Genomic DNA, 16,232 nt, shown 5'->3' on the forward strand with positions numbered 1-16,232 from the left:
TTTGGTAAACTGTGGTCAATGTCATGAGACAAAGTGTATGTGAACTGCTGTATGGAAAGTGAATTTGCTCTGTAAATCTTCACCCAAATCACAATAAAAAAAAGTTATTACTATCAATTCATAAAGAAGAAAGTTAGATCTGAAACATATATGTATATATTGATTTCTTTTTAAAATATTTTACATTATTTTATTATTTTGCTATTAATGACCATCTTAGCACAACAAATAACCACCCAAGTTGCTTCAAATGAGGAAACCATCAGGGACAGCCATTTAATTGTAAGGCTATTTGTGTCACGGAGCCACTGTCTTTGAATTCATTTCTATTCTGTGGGGACTTTTATATTGGATACTTACTCTTAAAATTGTCATTTTCACTCTTTCCTTTCCCACAAGCCTCCTGCACCCTACCATTACGAACCCCTCATACCCACAATAGTGGAGGCCCATTAAGCTAGTTGCATCTCATTTGGCATTTCACTTTTTTTTCATTTTGTTCCAGAAGTTTTGTCTGAAAGTGTAATGACAACAAAAGCAGCTGATTTGAGAGATTCTCCCAGGAGAAGAAAAAAGGACAGATGTACGGAGACATATAGCTAAAATGCTGCCAGCAACAGCTGGGGAAGTGACAGGCTCTGAAGTGGGTGACCAACCCCACAGAATGCAGACACCAACCTAAAGTAACAGCAATTTCACTTGATTTATGTTTGAGTTCCTGGGGAACCTTTCATCTACAAAGAGATGGTTAACCTTGGCTTGTGTCAAATGAAAGGCCTTCTACAGGTAAGCTTCTTATTATGTTTCAATTATCCTTGTATTTTTTCTTCTTTCAACCTCATTCAAAAATAAAAAAAAAAATCTTAAAAAGAGATGTCATTAAAAAATTATTGTGGTAAAGTATATGTAACATAAATTTATAATTTTAACCATTTTTAAGTATACAATTCAATGACCTTAATGGTACTCATAAAATTTTGTAATTACCATCATTATTTAGTTCCAAATTTTTTTTTCACCCCCCTATTCAGAAACTTGGCACTCATTAGGTAATAAATCTCTATTTTTCATTCTCACCAGCCCTTGGTAACTGCTGAACAACTTTGGTCTCTATGTATTTGCCTATTCTAGGTATTTCATGTAAGTGGGAGGGTTTTTTTTTTTTTTTTTTTTTTAAATCATAAGATTATCACTATGTTGTTTATTCTTTAATACTAAAAACAATAACAACAACACTAGAAAGACTTAATCTGGAGCAGCACAAATGTCCCCTTTTATGCTCTTTCCTGAGTAAACTCACCTTGTCATTGTCATCCTCCTCCTCATCTATGTCTGTGCTCTCCTGAAAGGAAAACCCACAATTTGTAAATAAAACATCAACAGAAATTTCTAAATGCAAATTAAATTCATTCTTAACATTTCTCTACATAATTTAAGCAGCAGTACTATTAAAATCCATTAAAACCTCTTGAAAAATAATACTTGTAAAGTTCAGGGACACTGTGGCATGACTATAAACAATATGCATAATCTGCGTAAAAGTGTTAACTATAAATAAAGCTATTATGTGAGTGGCCTTTGAAGGCACCCAGCTTTAACAATGCATTGCCAAGTTGTACTTTCTGTAAACAGTTTTGTTCTTATTCTGACAAATGAACAGACTCTGATGTTAGGGTGGAGAATGCCATACTCCGTTTGTGCTAGGCTCATTGTTAAAATGACTGCTCCTTCCCTTTGGGGCCATTACTGAAACACTGTTGTTGTTATGTGCCTTCAAGTCGGACCTGACTCATAACGACCCCTCCTTGGGTTTCCAAGGCAATATCACTAAGGAAGTAGATTGCACCATCTTCCTTCAGAGGAGTGGCTGGTGGGCTTGAACAGCCAGCCTTCTGATTAGCAGTCAAGTGCCTTAGGCACTGTGCTACCAGAGCTCTCTACAGTAGAAAATGCATTAGTCTGAATATGATCAATCTCAAGAATAAGTTAAAGGTTTCTATACAGTGTTATTGTTTTCCTTGGGCTTTGAGAGATGTGTGTTTGGGAGGGGTGTGGGGCAGGTAAGGGAAGGAAATCCAAGGCTCTGATCTGGATTTAAAGATGTCTGACTTTCGTTCAGGTGCTGAGGTACCAGCTGCGCTACTAATGGATTTGCTTGGATTAGTTTAGAAATCTTAGCTATTTAACAGGTAACTTTTAATCACATCACTGGAATGTTAAAAATATAATTCATGTTGGTACAAATGAGTTCGGTAGCTTAGAAAAAATGCTGGATATTAGAGAATGAGGGTCTGCTTTCACTTTGAACATATACTTTTTGATTAACTGTTTAGATGTCTTTGTTTTAATACTAAGAAAGAACTTCCAATATCATACTCTCAAAAGGGAGTAACTCTGAAATATCTAGAGAACATTGTTTTACCCCATAAAACTAGTAAGCAGTTATTAAGAAATTTCTCCAAGTATGCCAGAGACTTACCTTTCAGAATTCTCATGAGCCTCAACTAAGAGTTTGTATGACACTAATTGATCCTCTGAAGAAGTGATCTACTTACCAATGGCAGCAGACATGTTTCATGAAAGCAAATAAAGTTCTTAAATAATAACAAGACCTTTCACTTTGGCCTAAAAATTGTGGACACTCTGGCTTACATGATTCATTCATTTCCCACTCAAAATGTAAAAACACAGATTTTTCTGTTTAATTAAAAAAATTCTGATGAATAGAATGCAATTCACTTTGGAAAACTATTCTGATCCATTATGCAGACAGTTCTATATTCTGGATAAACCAAAGAAAAAACCAAACACAATGCCTTTGAGTCGATTCCAACTCATAGCCACCCTTTTTTGGCTTTCCCATGCGGTATCTCTATAAAAGCAGATTGCCCAGCTTTCCTTCTGAGGAGTGGCTGGTGGGTTGTAACTGCCAGCCTTCTGGTCAAGCGCCTTTGTCACTACACCAACAGAGTTCCCTTATTCTGGATAGCAATTGAGAAAATGATCTTAATACTCTCTTAAGTGTTCTATATTTATTTATCTCATTTTACTTAAGCACAATTTGTTTAAAGATAGAGCCAGTAGGCCACACAAAACTGAATGTTTCTACAAAGACCTGAATGAGAAATATGCTCCCTAGGGAAAAGCTCAAGGACAGGAGAAGCCCTGTGGCCATCAACTAGAGACATCCTTCAAGGCTGACTTCAAGATATTATGTAGTGGTCTTTGGAGAAAATTGTGCTACTAAATGTAATTTTATCTAACCTTTCCATCAGTCACATCACATTTCATCATTTTACATTGTGATAGTAATCTATGTACGTGACAGTGAAGGAGCTCTGGTGGCACAGAGGTTAAAACAGTTGGCTGCTAACCAAAAGATCAGTGGTTCAAACCCACCAGCTGCTCAGTGGGAGAAAACTGAGACATTCAGCTTCTATAAAGATTTACAGCACTGGTAATCCTATGAGGGCAGTTCTATTCTGTCCTATAGGGTCACTATGAGTAAGAATCAACTTAATGGCAGGGGGTTTGGTTTGGTTTGGTTTATGTAACAGCGGTGATTTAGTGGTAAAATTCTTACCTTCCAAACCAGACACTCAAGTTTGAGTCTCAGCCAATGCACCTCATGTGTAAATACTACCTGTCTGTTGGTGGAGGCTTGTACATTGTACAAGCTGAATAGCTTTCACTGGACCATTCAGACAACTAAGACAAACTAGGAAGAAAGGTCTGGTGATCAACTTCTGAAAATCAACCAATGAAAACCCTGTGGTTCACAATGATCTGTTATGCACCCAATCACAAGGATGGTGCAGGACTGGGCAGTGTTTCATTCCATTGTGTATGGGGTTGTCATGAATCAGGGGCTGACCAAAAGGCAGCTAACAACAACAACATCCTATACATATATAAAATAGTAAATCATCAATTATTTTATTTTAATCCAGATATACATGAATGTAATAATGCATGTATATACTACTCTAGCAATTTTATAATTCCCTACATAATTTTTTGGAGATTACAGCTCTGAGATATCATATTTACATCTTCTGGAACCATGGCATATCAAGAAGCCTCCAACCCATGAAAAATAGCAGCTATAGGGACAAATTTCTTTCTTAATAATATTATCCAAATCACAGATGTTCTTGAACAGTTGTGAGTCACCAGACCATTGAAGATAATGATTTAGATGTTTTAGAAGATTTTAATATGTGTAGAAAAACCTGTTTTACATTTCCCTGTAAAGTAAGTCACCATTTGGTAGGTACTAATCTCCTCCTGGAAATTACTTACAGGAAAACATTATGAATAGCCCTGAAACATTGTCCGACATAGTGCCAGAAGATGAGCCCATCAGGTTGAAAGGCACTCACAATATGAGTCCTCAGAGTAGAGATGACCTTAATGATATGAATACAGTAAAGCTTTGGGACTTCCACTGGCTGATGTGGCATGAGTCAAAATAAGTAGAAACAGCTGCAAACATCCACTAATAATCAGAACATGGAATGTATGATGTATGAGTCTAGGAAAACTAGAAGTTGTCAAAAATTATATGGAACACATGAAGATCAATATCTTAGGCATTAATGAGCTGAAATGGACTAGTTTTGGCCATTTTGAATCAGCAACCACATGATCTACTATACTGGGAATGACCAATTGAAGAAGAATGGTGTGGCATTCATCATCACAAAAATTGTTTCAAGATCTGTCCTGAAGTACAATGCTGTCAGTAATAGGATAATATCCATACACCTACAAGGAAGATGAGTTAATACTACTATTATTCAAATCTATGCACCAACCACCAAAGTTAAAGGTGAGGAAATTGAAGATTTCTACCAACTTTTGCAGTCTGAAATTGACCAAACATGCAATTAGGATGTGTTAATTATCACGGGTGATTGGAAGGCAGAAGTCAGAAACAAAGAAGAGTCACCAGTAGTTGGAAAATATGGTGTTGGTGATAGAAACGATGCTGGAGATCACATGACAGAATTTTGCAAGACAAACGACTTATTCATTGCAAATACCTTTTTTCAACAATATGCATGATGGCTATACATGTGGACTTCAGCAAATGGAGTACATAGGAATCAGACTGACTACATCTGTGGCAAGAGGTGATGGAGAATTTCAGTATTTTCAGGCAAAACAAGGCTAGAAGGTAATTGTGCAACAGACCATCAACTGCTCATATACACATTCAAGTTGAAGCTAAAGACAATTAAAACAAGTACACAAGAGCCAAAATATGACCTTGATAATATCCTTTCTGTATTTGGAGACTATCTAAAGAATATACTGGATGCATTGAACATCAGTGACCGAAAACCAGAGGAATTGTGGGGTGACTTCAAGAATATCATTCATGAAGAAAGCAAGAGGTCATTAAAAAGATAAGAAAGGAAGAATAGACCAAAATGTCAGATGAGACTCTGAAGCTTGCCCTTGAATGGAGAGTAGCTAAAGCAAATGGAAGAAATGACAAGATAAAATAACTGAACAGAAGATTTCAAAGAGCAGCCCAAGAAAACAAAGCCAATTATTGGAATGAAATGTGCAAAGACCTGGAGCTACAAAACCAAAAGGGAAGAACATGTTCAGCATTTCTCAAGCTGAAAGAACTGAATAAAAAATTTAAGCCTCGAGTTGCAATACTGAACGATTCTTTGGGCAAAATGCTGAATGATGCAGTAAACATCAAAAGAGGGTGGAAGGAATATACAGTCACTGTACCAAAAAGAATTGGTCAATGTCAATCCATTTCAAGAAGTATATGATCAAGAAACAATGGGATTGAAGGAAGAAGTCGAGGCTGCACTGAAAGAATTGGTGAAGAAAAAGGCTTCGGGAATTGATGGAATACCCATTGAGATGTTTCAACAAATGGATGCCCCGCTGGAGGCACTCACTCAACTATGCCAAGAGATTTGGAAGAAAGCTATCTGACCAACTGACTAGGATAGATCCATATTTGTACCCATCCCAAAGAAAAGTGATCCCACAGAATGTGGAAATTATTGAAAAATATGATTAATGTCACATGCAAGTAAAGTCTTGTTGTTGTTGTTGTTGTTGTGTGCCGTCGAGTCGGCCCCGACTCATAGCGACCCCTCCTTGGGTTTCCAAGGCAGTATCACTACGGAAGTAGGATTGCCCAACCCTCCTTCCGGGGAGTGGCTGGTGGGTTAGAACTGCCAGCTGTCTGGTTAGCAGGCAAGTGTCTTAGCCACTATGCTACCAGAGCTCCTGAAGATAATTCAAAAAGGATGTAAACAGTATATGGACATAGAGCTTCCAGAAATGCAAGCTGGATTCAGAAGAGGACATAGAACAAGGGATATCACTGCTGATGTCAGATGGCTCTTGGCTCAAAGCAAAGAATACAAGAAAGGTGTTCACTTATGTTTTATTGAGTATGCAAAAGCATTTGACTGTGTGGATCATAACAAATTATGGATAATATTGAGGAGAATGGGAATTCCAGAACACTTGATTGTACGCATGAGGAACCTGCACATAGACCAGGAGGCTGTTGTTTGAACAGAACAAGGGAATATTGCATGGTTCAAAATCAGGAAGGGAGTGTGTTGGGCAGTATCCTTTCACCATACTTATTCAAATTGTATGCTGAGAAAATAATGCAAAAAATCTGGACCATATGAAGAAGAATGTGGCATCAGGATTGGTGGAAGACTCATTAACAATCTGTGATATGCAAATGACACAACTTTACTTGCTGAAAAATGAGGATGACTTGAAACAATTACTGATGAAGATTAAACACTACAGTCTGCAGTATGGATTACACCTCAATATAAAGAAAACAAAAATCTTCACAACTGGTCCAATAAACAGCTTCTCAATGGATGGAGAAAAGGTTGAAGTTGTCAAAGACTTCATATTACTTGGTTCTATAATCAACACCAGTGGAAGCAGCAGTCAAGGCATCAGACAATGTATTGCACTGGGCATATCTGCTGCAAAAGACCTCTTTCAAACACTGAAGAGCAAGATGTGTCCTTGAAGACTAGGGTGCACCTAACCCAAGCTATTATATTTTCAATCACCTCTTATGCATGTGAGAGCTGGACAATGAATAAGGAAGATCAAAGAAGAGATGATGCTTTTGAGTTGTGGTGTTTGAGAAGAATGCTAAGAGTACCATGATCTGATAAAAGGACTAACAAATCTGTCCTGGAAGAAGTGCACCAGAAAGCTCCTGGGATGCAAAAATGACCAGACTTCATCTCACCTACTTTTGTCATGTTGTCTGGAGGAACCATTGTCTAGATGTGATAGTTGGAGCTGTGTGTCAACTTGGCTGGATCACAATTCTGTGTGGTTTAAGCAATGGTGATGTGGATTGTTCCAACGATGGGATCAGATGTATATGTTTTGAGCAGCCAATCTGTTGAAAGGGAGTTACGCACCTAGGGGTATGGCCTGCTTCCAGTATATTTATGGACATCCTGAGAAAAGAGACATTCTTCTGTGGATTGGGATTCTGTTGTGCTGCCTACAACTGTCCATGAGTGAACAATCCACCAATCGGTCTGGACATCTTGGATTTGTTATTCGTTGGAGTCAACAGCCAGTATATACTGCCTGCCAACCTTGAGTTCCTCAGCCCCTGCAGCTGCGTGAGTTGGGAAAAGTCTCAAGCTTGACGTTTGATCCAAGAACTTTGGACTTGTCAGTGTCTATAAGTGTGTGAGCCATTTTCTTAACATAAATTTGTCTTTCTCTCTATATAGAAGCCTTACTGGTTTGGTTTCTCTAGAGAACCCAGTCTAACACATTTGGTACTGAGATAAGTGTCTAGAGAGACGAAATTATAAGTACGGGCTTCCTAAATTGGTTCTCCAATTTGATTAATCGTAAAGACACTAGTGACCCTGCCCCTGTTAGTAAAGAGGGCCCTGCCAATCCATGACATGAGGTGGCAACATTAATATGCAAAATATCACCACCAATAGATTAAGTACTTTTGAGAAGTGAGGGTCTGGGTGATCACATATTTGATACTTTTCTGCAATTCTGTCAGCATGAGGAATATAAAGAAGCTGGTTGGTTGGTCCTACTTACATTTGACAAAGTGGTGAAAGAGAGAGATAAGTTCAGGGCTGCTGAGTCACAGCTTAAGAACAGCATAAAAGCCCTCAATGTTTCCAGCTGTGCTCTGAAAGAAAGCCTTATTTCTTCTAGTAACAGAGCTGATATTGCCAAAAACCAAACCCAGAGTCTTATTGTAAGGGTGGCTGAATTACAACACCAATTAAATTACCAACCAATAATGGTGTCTGAAGTTAAATTGAGGACACTGATTAGGAAAAAATGGGATCCTGAAACCTGGAATGGGGACTTATGGGCCAGTAAGATAAGGATATGGAGTCTGTGAATTCTGTTGAATCCCTCCCATCTGAAGGGATTACTGTAAAACCATTACTCTCTCCACCTCAGTTTGATGTGATTAACCCAATTGTCCCTGCAGGGTCATTGCCTGAGGCAGAGGCCATGGAAGACATTGCTAAATGTTCTCAGGAACTGCCCCAACCACCCGTTGTTTCTACTAGACTTATAACTAAAGTTAAGTCCAAGTGAGCCCCAAAAGGTGAAATACAAAGTGCGACTGAGGAGGTGGTACACTACATCTGAAAAGAACCACTTGATTTTGTTAACATGTACAGACAGTGATACTTCCTTGAAAACCTAAGGAGGGGTTACTATGAGTTGGGTTTGACTCCAAGGCAAATAACAACAACAACAGACAGAACCTGGAGAATGGGAATGGCTACTGAGGGTGTGGGATAATGGTTCAAGGAAGGTAACATTGGATCAGTCTGATTTTATTGATTTATGGCCACTAAGTACGGATTCTTTGTTCAATGTTTCAGTTCAAAAGGTTAGGAAAGGATCTAATAGTTTATTTGGTTGCTTACTGAAGCATGGATTATGTGGTGACCTACATTAAGTCAAGATGAAGTACCAGACTTGCCTTGGTATAATGTAAAAGAAGGCGTCCAGAGGCTTAGGGAAACTGGTCTGTTAGAATGGATTTATCAGATTAGACCCATAGAGCCAGAAACGGAGAGTCCAGAAGACTCACCTTTCACCAGTAAGGTGAGGAGTAAATTTGTGAAGGGAGCTCCAGCATCCTTGAAGACTGCTGTGATTGTTATTTTATATAAGCCAGATTTAAAAGTGGCACTTCCCTACTGAACTAAGACACTTAAGTACAATGGGGCTGATTGAACCTCATGGTAGTAGGGGCCAAGTGGCAGCAGTTAACTGACAAAGGCAAGGTGGGCATGGTTATCATAATGGACAGCAGAGTCGGAACAGTAATCAGAATAGTCTGACTCATGTGGAATTATGGCATTGGCTACTTGTGCATGGTGTTCCTGGTAGTGAAATACACGGCAAGCCTACTAAATATTTACTTGATCTGTATAGACGGAAGAATTCTAGGTCACATGAATAGTAGCCTAGACTGAATCACCAAAATACAGAGTCAAAGCCTCTCAATCAATTCCCAGACTTGAGTCACTTTACAGACCCACAACCCCTTGAATGAAGAGGAGGCCAGGTCCCTTTGAGGAAAGACCTCACTACATTGCCAAAAATTTATGTTAATCTTTCTCCCAGTCTTTCCCTAAGGGATCAAAGGCCTTTTTATGAGAGTGACTGTTCACTGGGGAAAAGGAAATAATCAGACTTTTTGGGGGATTACTGGACACTGGCTCTGAACTGACACTAATTCCAGGAGATCCAAAGCATCGTTCTGCCACACCAGTCAGAGTAGGGACATATGGAGGTCAACTTATTAATGGAATCTCAGCCAAGGTGAGTCTCACAGTGGGTCCAGTGGGTCCCCGAACCCATCCTGTAGTGATTTCCCCAGTTCCAGAATGCATAATTGGAATACATATACTGAGCAATTGGCAGAATTCCCACATTGGGTCCCTGATATGTGGAGTAAGATCTATTATGGTAGGAAGAGCCAAGTGGAAGCCATTAAAACTGCCTCTATCTACAAAAATAGTATAAAAAGCAATACCACATCCCTTGAGGGGTTGCAGAGATGACTGCTACCATCAGGGACTTGAAGGATGCAGGGGTGGTGATTCGCACCATATCCCCATTTAATTCACCTCTTTGGCCTGTGCAAAAAACAGATGGATCTTGGAGAATGACAGTAGATTATTGTAAACTTAATTAGATGGTGACTCCAATTGCAGCTGCTGTTCCTGATGTGGTTTCTTTGCTTGAACAAATTAGTACATCTCCTGGTACTTAGTATGAAGCTATTGATCTGGCCAATGCCTTTTTCTCAATACCAATTTCAAGGGACCATCAGAAGTTTACCTTCAGCTGGCAAGACCAACAGTATACTTGCACAGTCCTTCCTCAAGGGTATATAAACTCCCCAGCACTATGTCATAATTTAGTCCATAGGGATCTTGATTGCCTTTCCCTTCCACAAGACATCACACTGGTCCATTACATTGATGACATTATGCTCATTGGACCTAGTAAGGAAAAAGTATCAATGACTCTAGATTTATTTGTGAGACATATGCATGCTAGAGGTTGGAAAATTAACCCAACAAACTTCAGGCACCTTCCAACTCAGTGAAATTTCTAGGGGTCCAATGGTGTGGGGCATGTCTAGATATTCCTACTAAAGTGAAGGGTAAGTTATTGTATCCAGCTTCCCTCACAACTCAAAAAGAGGCACAACGTCTGGTGGGCCTCTTTGGATTTTGGAAACAACATATCCCTCATTTGGTTGTGTTGCTGCAACCTATTTATCAAGTGACTCAGAAAGTTTCTAGTTTTGAGTGGAGCCCAGAACAACAGAAGGATCTGCAACAGGTTCAGGCTGCCATGCAGGCTGCTCTGCCACTTGGGCTATTTGATCTGGTTGATCCAAAGGTGCTTGAAGTATCTGTAGTAGATAGAGATGCTGTTTGGCATCTTTGGCAGGTCCCTCATTGGTGAATCGCAATGCAGACCCTTGGGATTTTGGAGCAAAGCCCTGCCGTCCCCTTCAGATAACTACTCTCCTTTTGAGAAACAGCTTTTAGCTTGTTATTGGGCTTTAGTAGAGACTGAACACCTAACCATGGACCATCAAGTCACCATGAGGCCTGAGCTGCCCATCATGAACTGGGTGTTGTCTGACCCATAGAGTCATAAAGTTGGATGTGCAAAGCAGCACTCCATCATTAAATGGAAGTGGTATAGCAGAGATTGGGCTCAAGCAGAACCTGAAGGCACAAATAAGTTGCAGGAGGAAATGGCCCAAATGCCTATGGTCTCCATTCCAGTCACATTACCTTCCCTCTCCCAGTCTGTACCTATGGCCTCATGGGTAGTTCCTTATGATCAGTTGACTGAGGGAGAGAAAACTCGTGCCTGGTTTACAGATGGTTCTGCGTGATATGCAGACACCACTTGCAAGTGGAAAGCCACAGCACTGCAGCCCCTTTCTGAGACTTCCTCGAGGACTCTGATGAAGGGAAATCCTCCCAATGGGCAGAACTTAGAGCCATGCATATGGATGTTTACTTTACATGGAAAAAGAAATGGCCATATATGCAATTATATATGGATTCATGGGCTGTGGTCAATGGCTTGGCTGGATGGTCTGGGACTTGGAAGGAGCATGATTGGAAAATTGCTGATAAGGGTGTATGGGGAAGAGGTATGTGGATAGATCACTCTGAATTGGCCAAAGGAGTAAAGGTATTTGTGTCTCATGTGAATGCCCACCAAAGGTGACCTCGGCAGAGGAGGACTTTAACAACAATCAGGTGGATAGGATGACACGTTCAGTAGAAACCAGCCATCCTTTTTCCCCAGCTATTCCTGTCATTACTCAATGGGTTCATGAACAAAGTGGCCATGGTGGCAGGGATGGAGGTTATATGTGGGCTCAGCAACATGGACTCCCATTTACCAAGGCTGATTTGGCTACTGATACTACTGAGTGCCCAATCTGCCAACAGCAGAGACCAACACTGAGTCTGTGATATGGAACCATTCCATGGGGTGATCAGGCAGCAACATGGTGGCAGATTGATTACATTGGACCACTTCCATCATGGAAAGGACAGCGTTTTATTCTTACTGGAATAGATACTTATTCTGGATTGGATTCACCTTTCCTGCACACACTGCTTTTGCCAAAACTACCATCCGTGGACTTACAGAATACCTTATCCACTGTTATGGTAACCCACACAGCATTGCTTCAGATCAAGGGACTCACTTCACATCAAATGAAGTGCAGCAATGGGCCTATGCTCATGGAATTAACTGGTCTTACCATTTTCCCCATCATCCTGCAGCAGCTGGCTTGATAGAATGATGGAATGGCCTACTGAAAATATAATTACAGTGCCAGTTAGGTGGCAATACCTTGAAGGGTTGGGGTAATGTTCCCCAGAAGGCTGTATATGCTCTAAACCAGCATTCAACATATGGTTCTGTTTCTCCAATAGCCAGGATTCACAGGTCCAGGGACCAAGGGGTGGAAACAGGATTGGTACAACTCACTATTACCCTTAGAGACCCACTGAAAAATCTTTGCTTCCTGTCCCTGCTATCCGATGCTCTGTGGGTCTGGAGATCTTAATCAAAAGGAGAAACACTCCCAACTGGAGACAAAATACTGATTGCATTGAACTGGAAATTAAGAATGCCACTCGTCATTTTGGCTTCCTTATGCCTCTGGGTCAACAAAGAAGGGCATTACTGTACTATCTGGTGTGATAGATTCTGATCACCAAGGGGAAATTGGATTGACATTACATAATGGAGGTAAAGAAGAATATATCTGGAATACAAGAGATTCTTTAGGACGTCTCTTAGTACTACCATGCCCTGTGATTAAAGTCAATGGAAAATTATAGCAGCCCAATTCTGATGACTGCTTATGGCCTAGACCCTTCAGGGATGAAGGCTTTGGTGACCCTACCAGGCAAAGAACCATGACCAGCTGAGAAGCTTGCTAAGGGCAAGGGAAATACAAAATGGGTGATGGAAGAAGGTAGTTCTGAATATCAGCTACATCCATGTGACCAGTTGCAGAAACAGGACCAGGCAGTGTTTCATTCTGCTGTGCATAGGGTCACTATGAGTCGGGGACAACTTGATGGCACCTAACAGCATCACCACCAACAACAACAATAATAATTTCCTCCTACTTTGTCTATGGTACAAATCTTGATTTTTATTTCAAAAGGATTATTTAGAGTTGGATTTTACCAATACTATATGCTACAGATTTAACTGTATCCCCCTAAAATATATATATAAACTTGACTACGTCATGCTTCTCAGGATTACGCAATTGTCATCTATGTTTGGGTGTATTTATACTGTATGTTGTAAATTCTAACCTTTTCCTTTGTTTATGTGGCACAACTCAAAATGAGAGGCAGCTGCAAACATCCATTAATAATCAGAATATAGAATGCACAAAGGATAAAGCTAGGAAATTTGGAAATTGTCAAAAATGAAATGGAGTGCAAAAAGATCCTAGGCATTAGTGAGCTGAAATGGATTGGTACTGACTATTTTCAACTGAGCACTCCTACTATGTCAGGAATGAATGGGAATGGCATTGCATTCATTGTCAGAAAGAACCTTTCAAGATCTATCATAACGTACTACATGTCAGTGATAGGATAACATCCATACAGCTACAAGGAAGATGAGTTAACACTACTATTATTCAAATTAACACAAAAAACCCTAAAACCAAAGATGGAAAAAAAAATCTAAGATTTTCACTCACTTCTGCAGTCTGAAATTGACCAAACATCCAATCAAGATGCACTGATGATTACTGATGATTGGAATGTGAACAATGGATAAAAGAAGGATTGGTAGTTTGAACATATGGCCTTGGTTATAGAAATGATGCTAGAGTACACATGATAAAATCTTGAAAGACCAATGACTTATTCATTGAAAGTATCTTTTTCTAACAACATAAATGGTGATTGTACACTTGGACCTCAACAGATGTATATATAGGAATCAAATCAACTATATCTGTGGAAAGAGACAAGGGAGACACTAAATAACATCAGTCAGAACAAGGCCAGGGGCCAACGGTGGAACAGATTGACAATTGCTCATATGCAGGTTCAAGTTGAAGGTGAAGAATATTAGAGTAAGTTCACAAGAGTCAAAATACAACCTTGAGTATATCGCACCTGAACTTAGAGACATCCAAAGAATAGGTTTGACACATTGCATATTGAACACTGACTGAAGACCAGATGAGTTGTGGGATGACACCAAGGACATTGTACATGAAAAAATAAAAACATTCTTAAAAAGACAGGAAAGAAAGAAATGAACAAAATGGGTATCAGAAAAGACTCTGAAACATGCTTTATAACATACAGAAGCTAAAGCAAATGGAAGAAATGATGACATAAAAGAGCTGAACAGGTTTCAAAAGGCAGTTCAAAAAGACAAATTAAAGTATTGTAATGAAGTGTGCAAAAACTAAAACTAAAAGAGAAGAATACCCTTGGTGTGGTAGTTAAGATTATGTGTCAACTTGAGACTCAAAATGGAGTCTCACCAGTGACCACTGTGTTTTTTTTCCCTCCGGCATCTAAGAACTTTAAGAACTAGGTACAACAGTTTGAATTGAGATCTTTGGCATGCTGAACAGCTCACTGAATCAGAGTACACCAAACACAGAAGAGCAGAATTGGAGGAAAGGTACAGGGAGATTTTTTAGGAAAGAGCTACTGCCAGAAGACGAATGGGCACCTAAGAGAGACCATTGGAAACCTTTCTGGGAAAGTCACTGTCTGCCGGGCAGAGGCGGCAGCCTGAGATCACCGAGCCAAGAAAGAGATCAATTATAGAAGCTTACCAGCGACTAATACAATATTCCAGCAGGCAGCAGCAAAGACCTGTCTCCAGTGGCTGATTTTGTTGGTAATTTGGGAGGTGAGGGTGCAGTGCGACATAGACAACATTGCTGTTATTCAGGTGGAGATCTCATTGGTGCACCAGAAAGGCTAACTCCCTCCCCTCCCAGCAGATTACAGAGCAGGTTTAGGTCAGACTGGGAGACACTGTGCTTTTCTTTGCCATGGTTATTGGGACCGCAGATCACTGGAAGATACTCCCCCGAATCCACCACAGCTAAAATTGCACACGCCTTTGGCGCTGCAGGTGGGTGGTATCACAGACAAACTCCACAGCCAACCATTGTTGGTCAGGCGGGATTGCGTTACCACCACAGGCAGACAGGGCACGGAGAGCAGAAAAACTGCAGCTGAGCACACTCACTCGAATTTTTCCCTGGAGCTGTGCTTTGGTGCTGTGGGGCCATGGAGGTGGAGGCTCTGAGTGTGCATGAAATTGGCAGAAATTTGTGACCCTCTAATAATACAAATCTTTCCTGAGATTGAGCTGCGGTCTTGCAAATAAATATGTCATAAGTAACAGCCTACTCAGGTACTCCCCTGAGTACAACACACCTGAAATTGCGTGCATCTTTGGTGCCGCAGGTGGGCGGTATCACAGACAAACTCCAGAGCCGGCCATTGGTGGTCTGGCTGGACTGAGTCACAACCACGGGCAGAAGGGGCACAGAGAACAAAGAAACTGCAGTGGAGCCCAGTCCCTGAATTTTGCCTTGGAGCCATGCTTTGGCACTGTGGGGCCGCAGAAGTGGGGCCTTTGAGTGTGCCTGAAATTAGTGGAAATTTGTGAGGAATTTTTTCCTGAGGTTGAGCCGCGGTCTTGCAAATAAATACGTCTTCAATAATACCCAGCTCAAAGCCCTAGAAACGGACCATAGCAACACTAAACTTTCCTTCTTCTGCTCCCACCTTCTCCACCAATAACTTCACTCATTCAGTAGAAGAAACCATATTCAGCCAATTACCATTAAACCTCACACTTCGAACTCTAAACCATCTGTACGAAAAACAGAAACACATATCCACACTACACACAGTGATTCCACCATCACAAAGAAAACAGTAGAACAACCCAACACATCTGAATCAATATTAAGACAAAACACACCAGCTTCAGCTTTTGAAAATATTAAACGGTAAAACCAAGGCAAAACAAATCAACACGTAAACAGCACCTAGAGCAACAGTCTACCAGATTCTAAGGCTTTAAGAAGAGGTTCTGCTTTCCAGTAACCCCAAGAACTCTCTGAA

The 16,232-nt window shown here is 40.3% G+C and overlaps 1 protein-coding gene across 1 annotated transcript in view; it reads right to left on the reverse strand.

The window, feature by feature from the left end:
• MCTP2 (multiple C2 and transmembrane domain containing 2) overlaps nucleotides 1-16,232 on the reverse strand; it is a 304,647-nt gene that overhangs the window by 59,571 nt on the left and 228,844 nt on the right. Inside the window, 1 exon segment of the mRNA XM_042783576.1 lies at nucleotides 1,301-1,342. Within this exon segment, the coding sequence (XP_042639510.1) occupies nucleotides 1,301-1,342 (42 nt within the window).

Source organism: Orycteropus afer, unplaced genomic scaffold, assembly GCF_000298275.1.
Source record: "Orycteropus afer afer isolate SDZICR_OR568_19922 unplaced genomic scaffold, OryAfe1.0 scaffold00019, whole genome shotgun sequence".
Lineage (NCBI taxonomy): Eukaryota > Metazoa > Chordata > Mammalia > Tubulidentata > Orycteropodidae > Orycteropus > Orycteropus afer.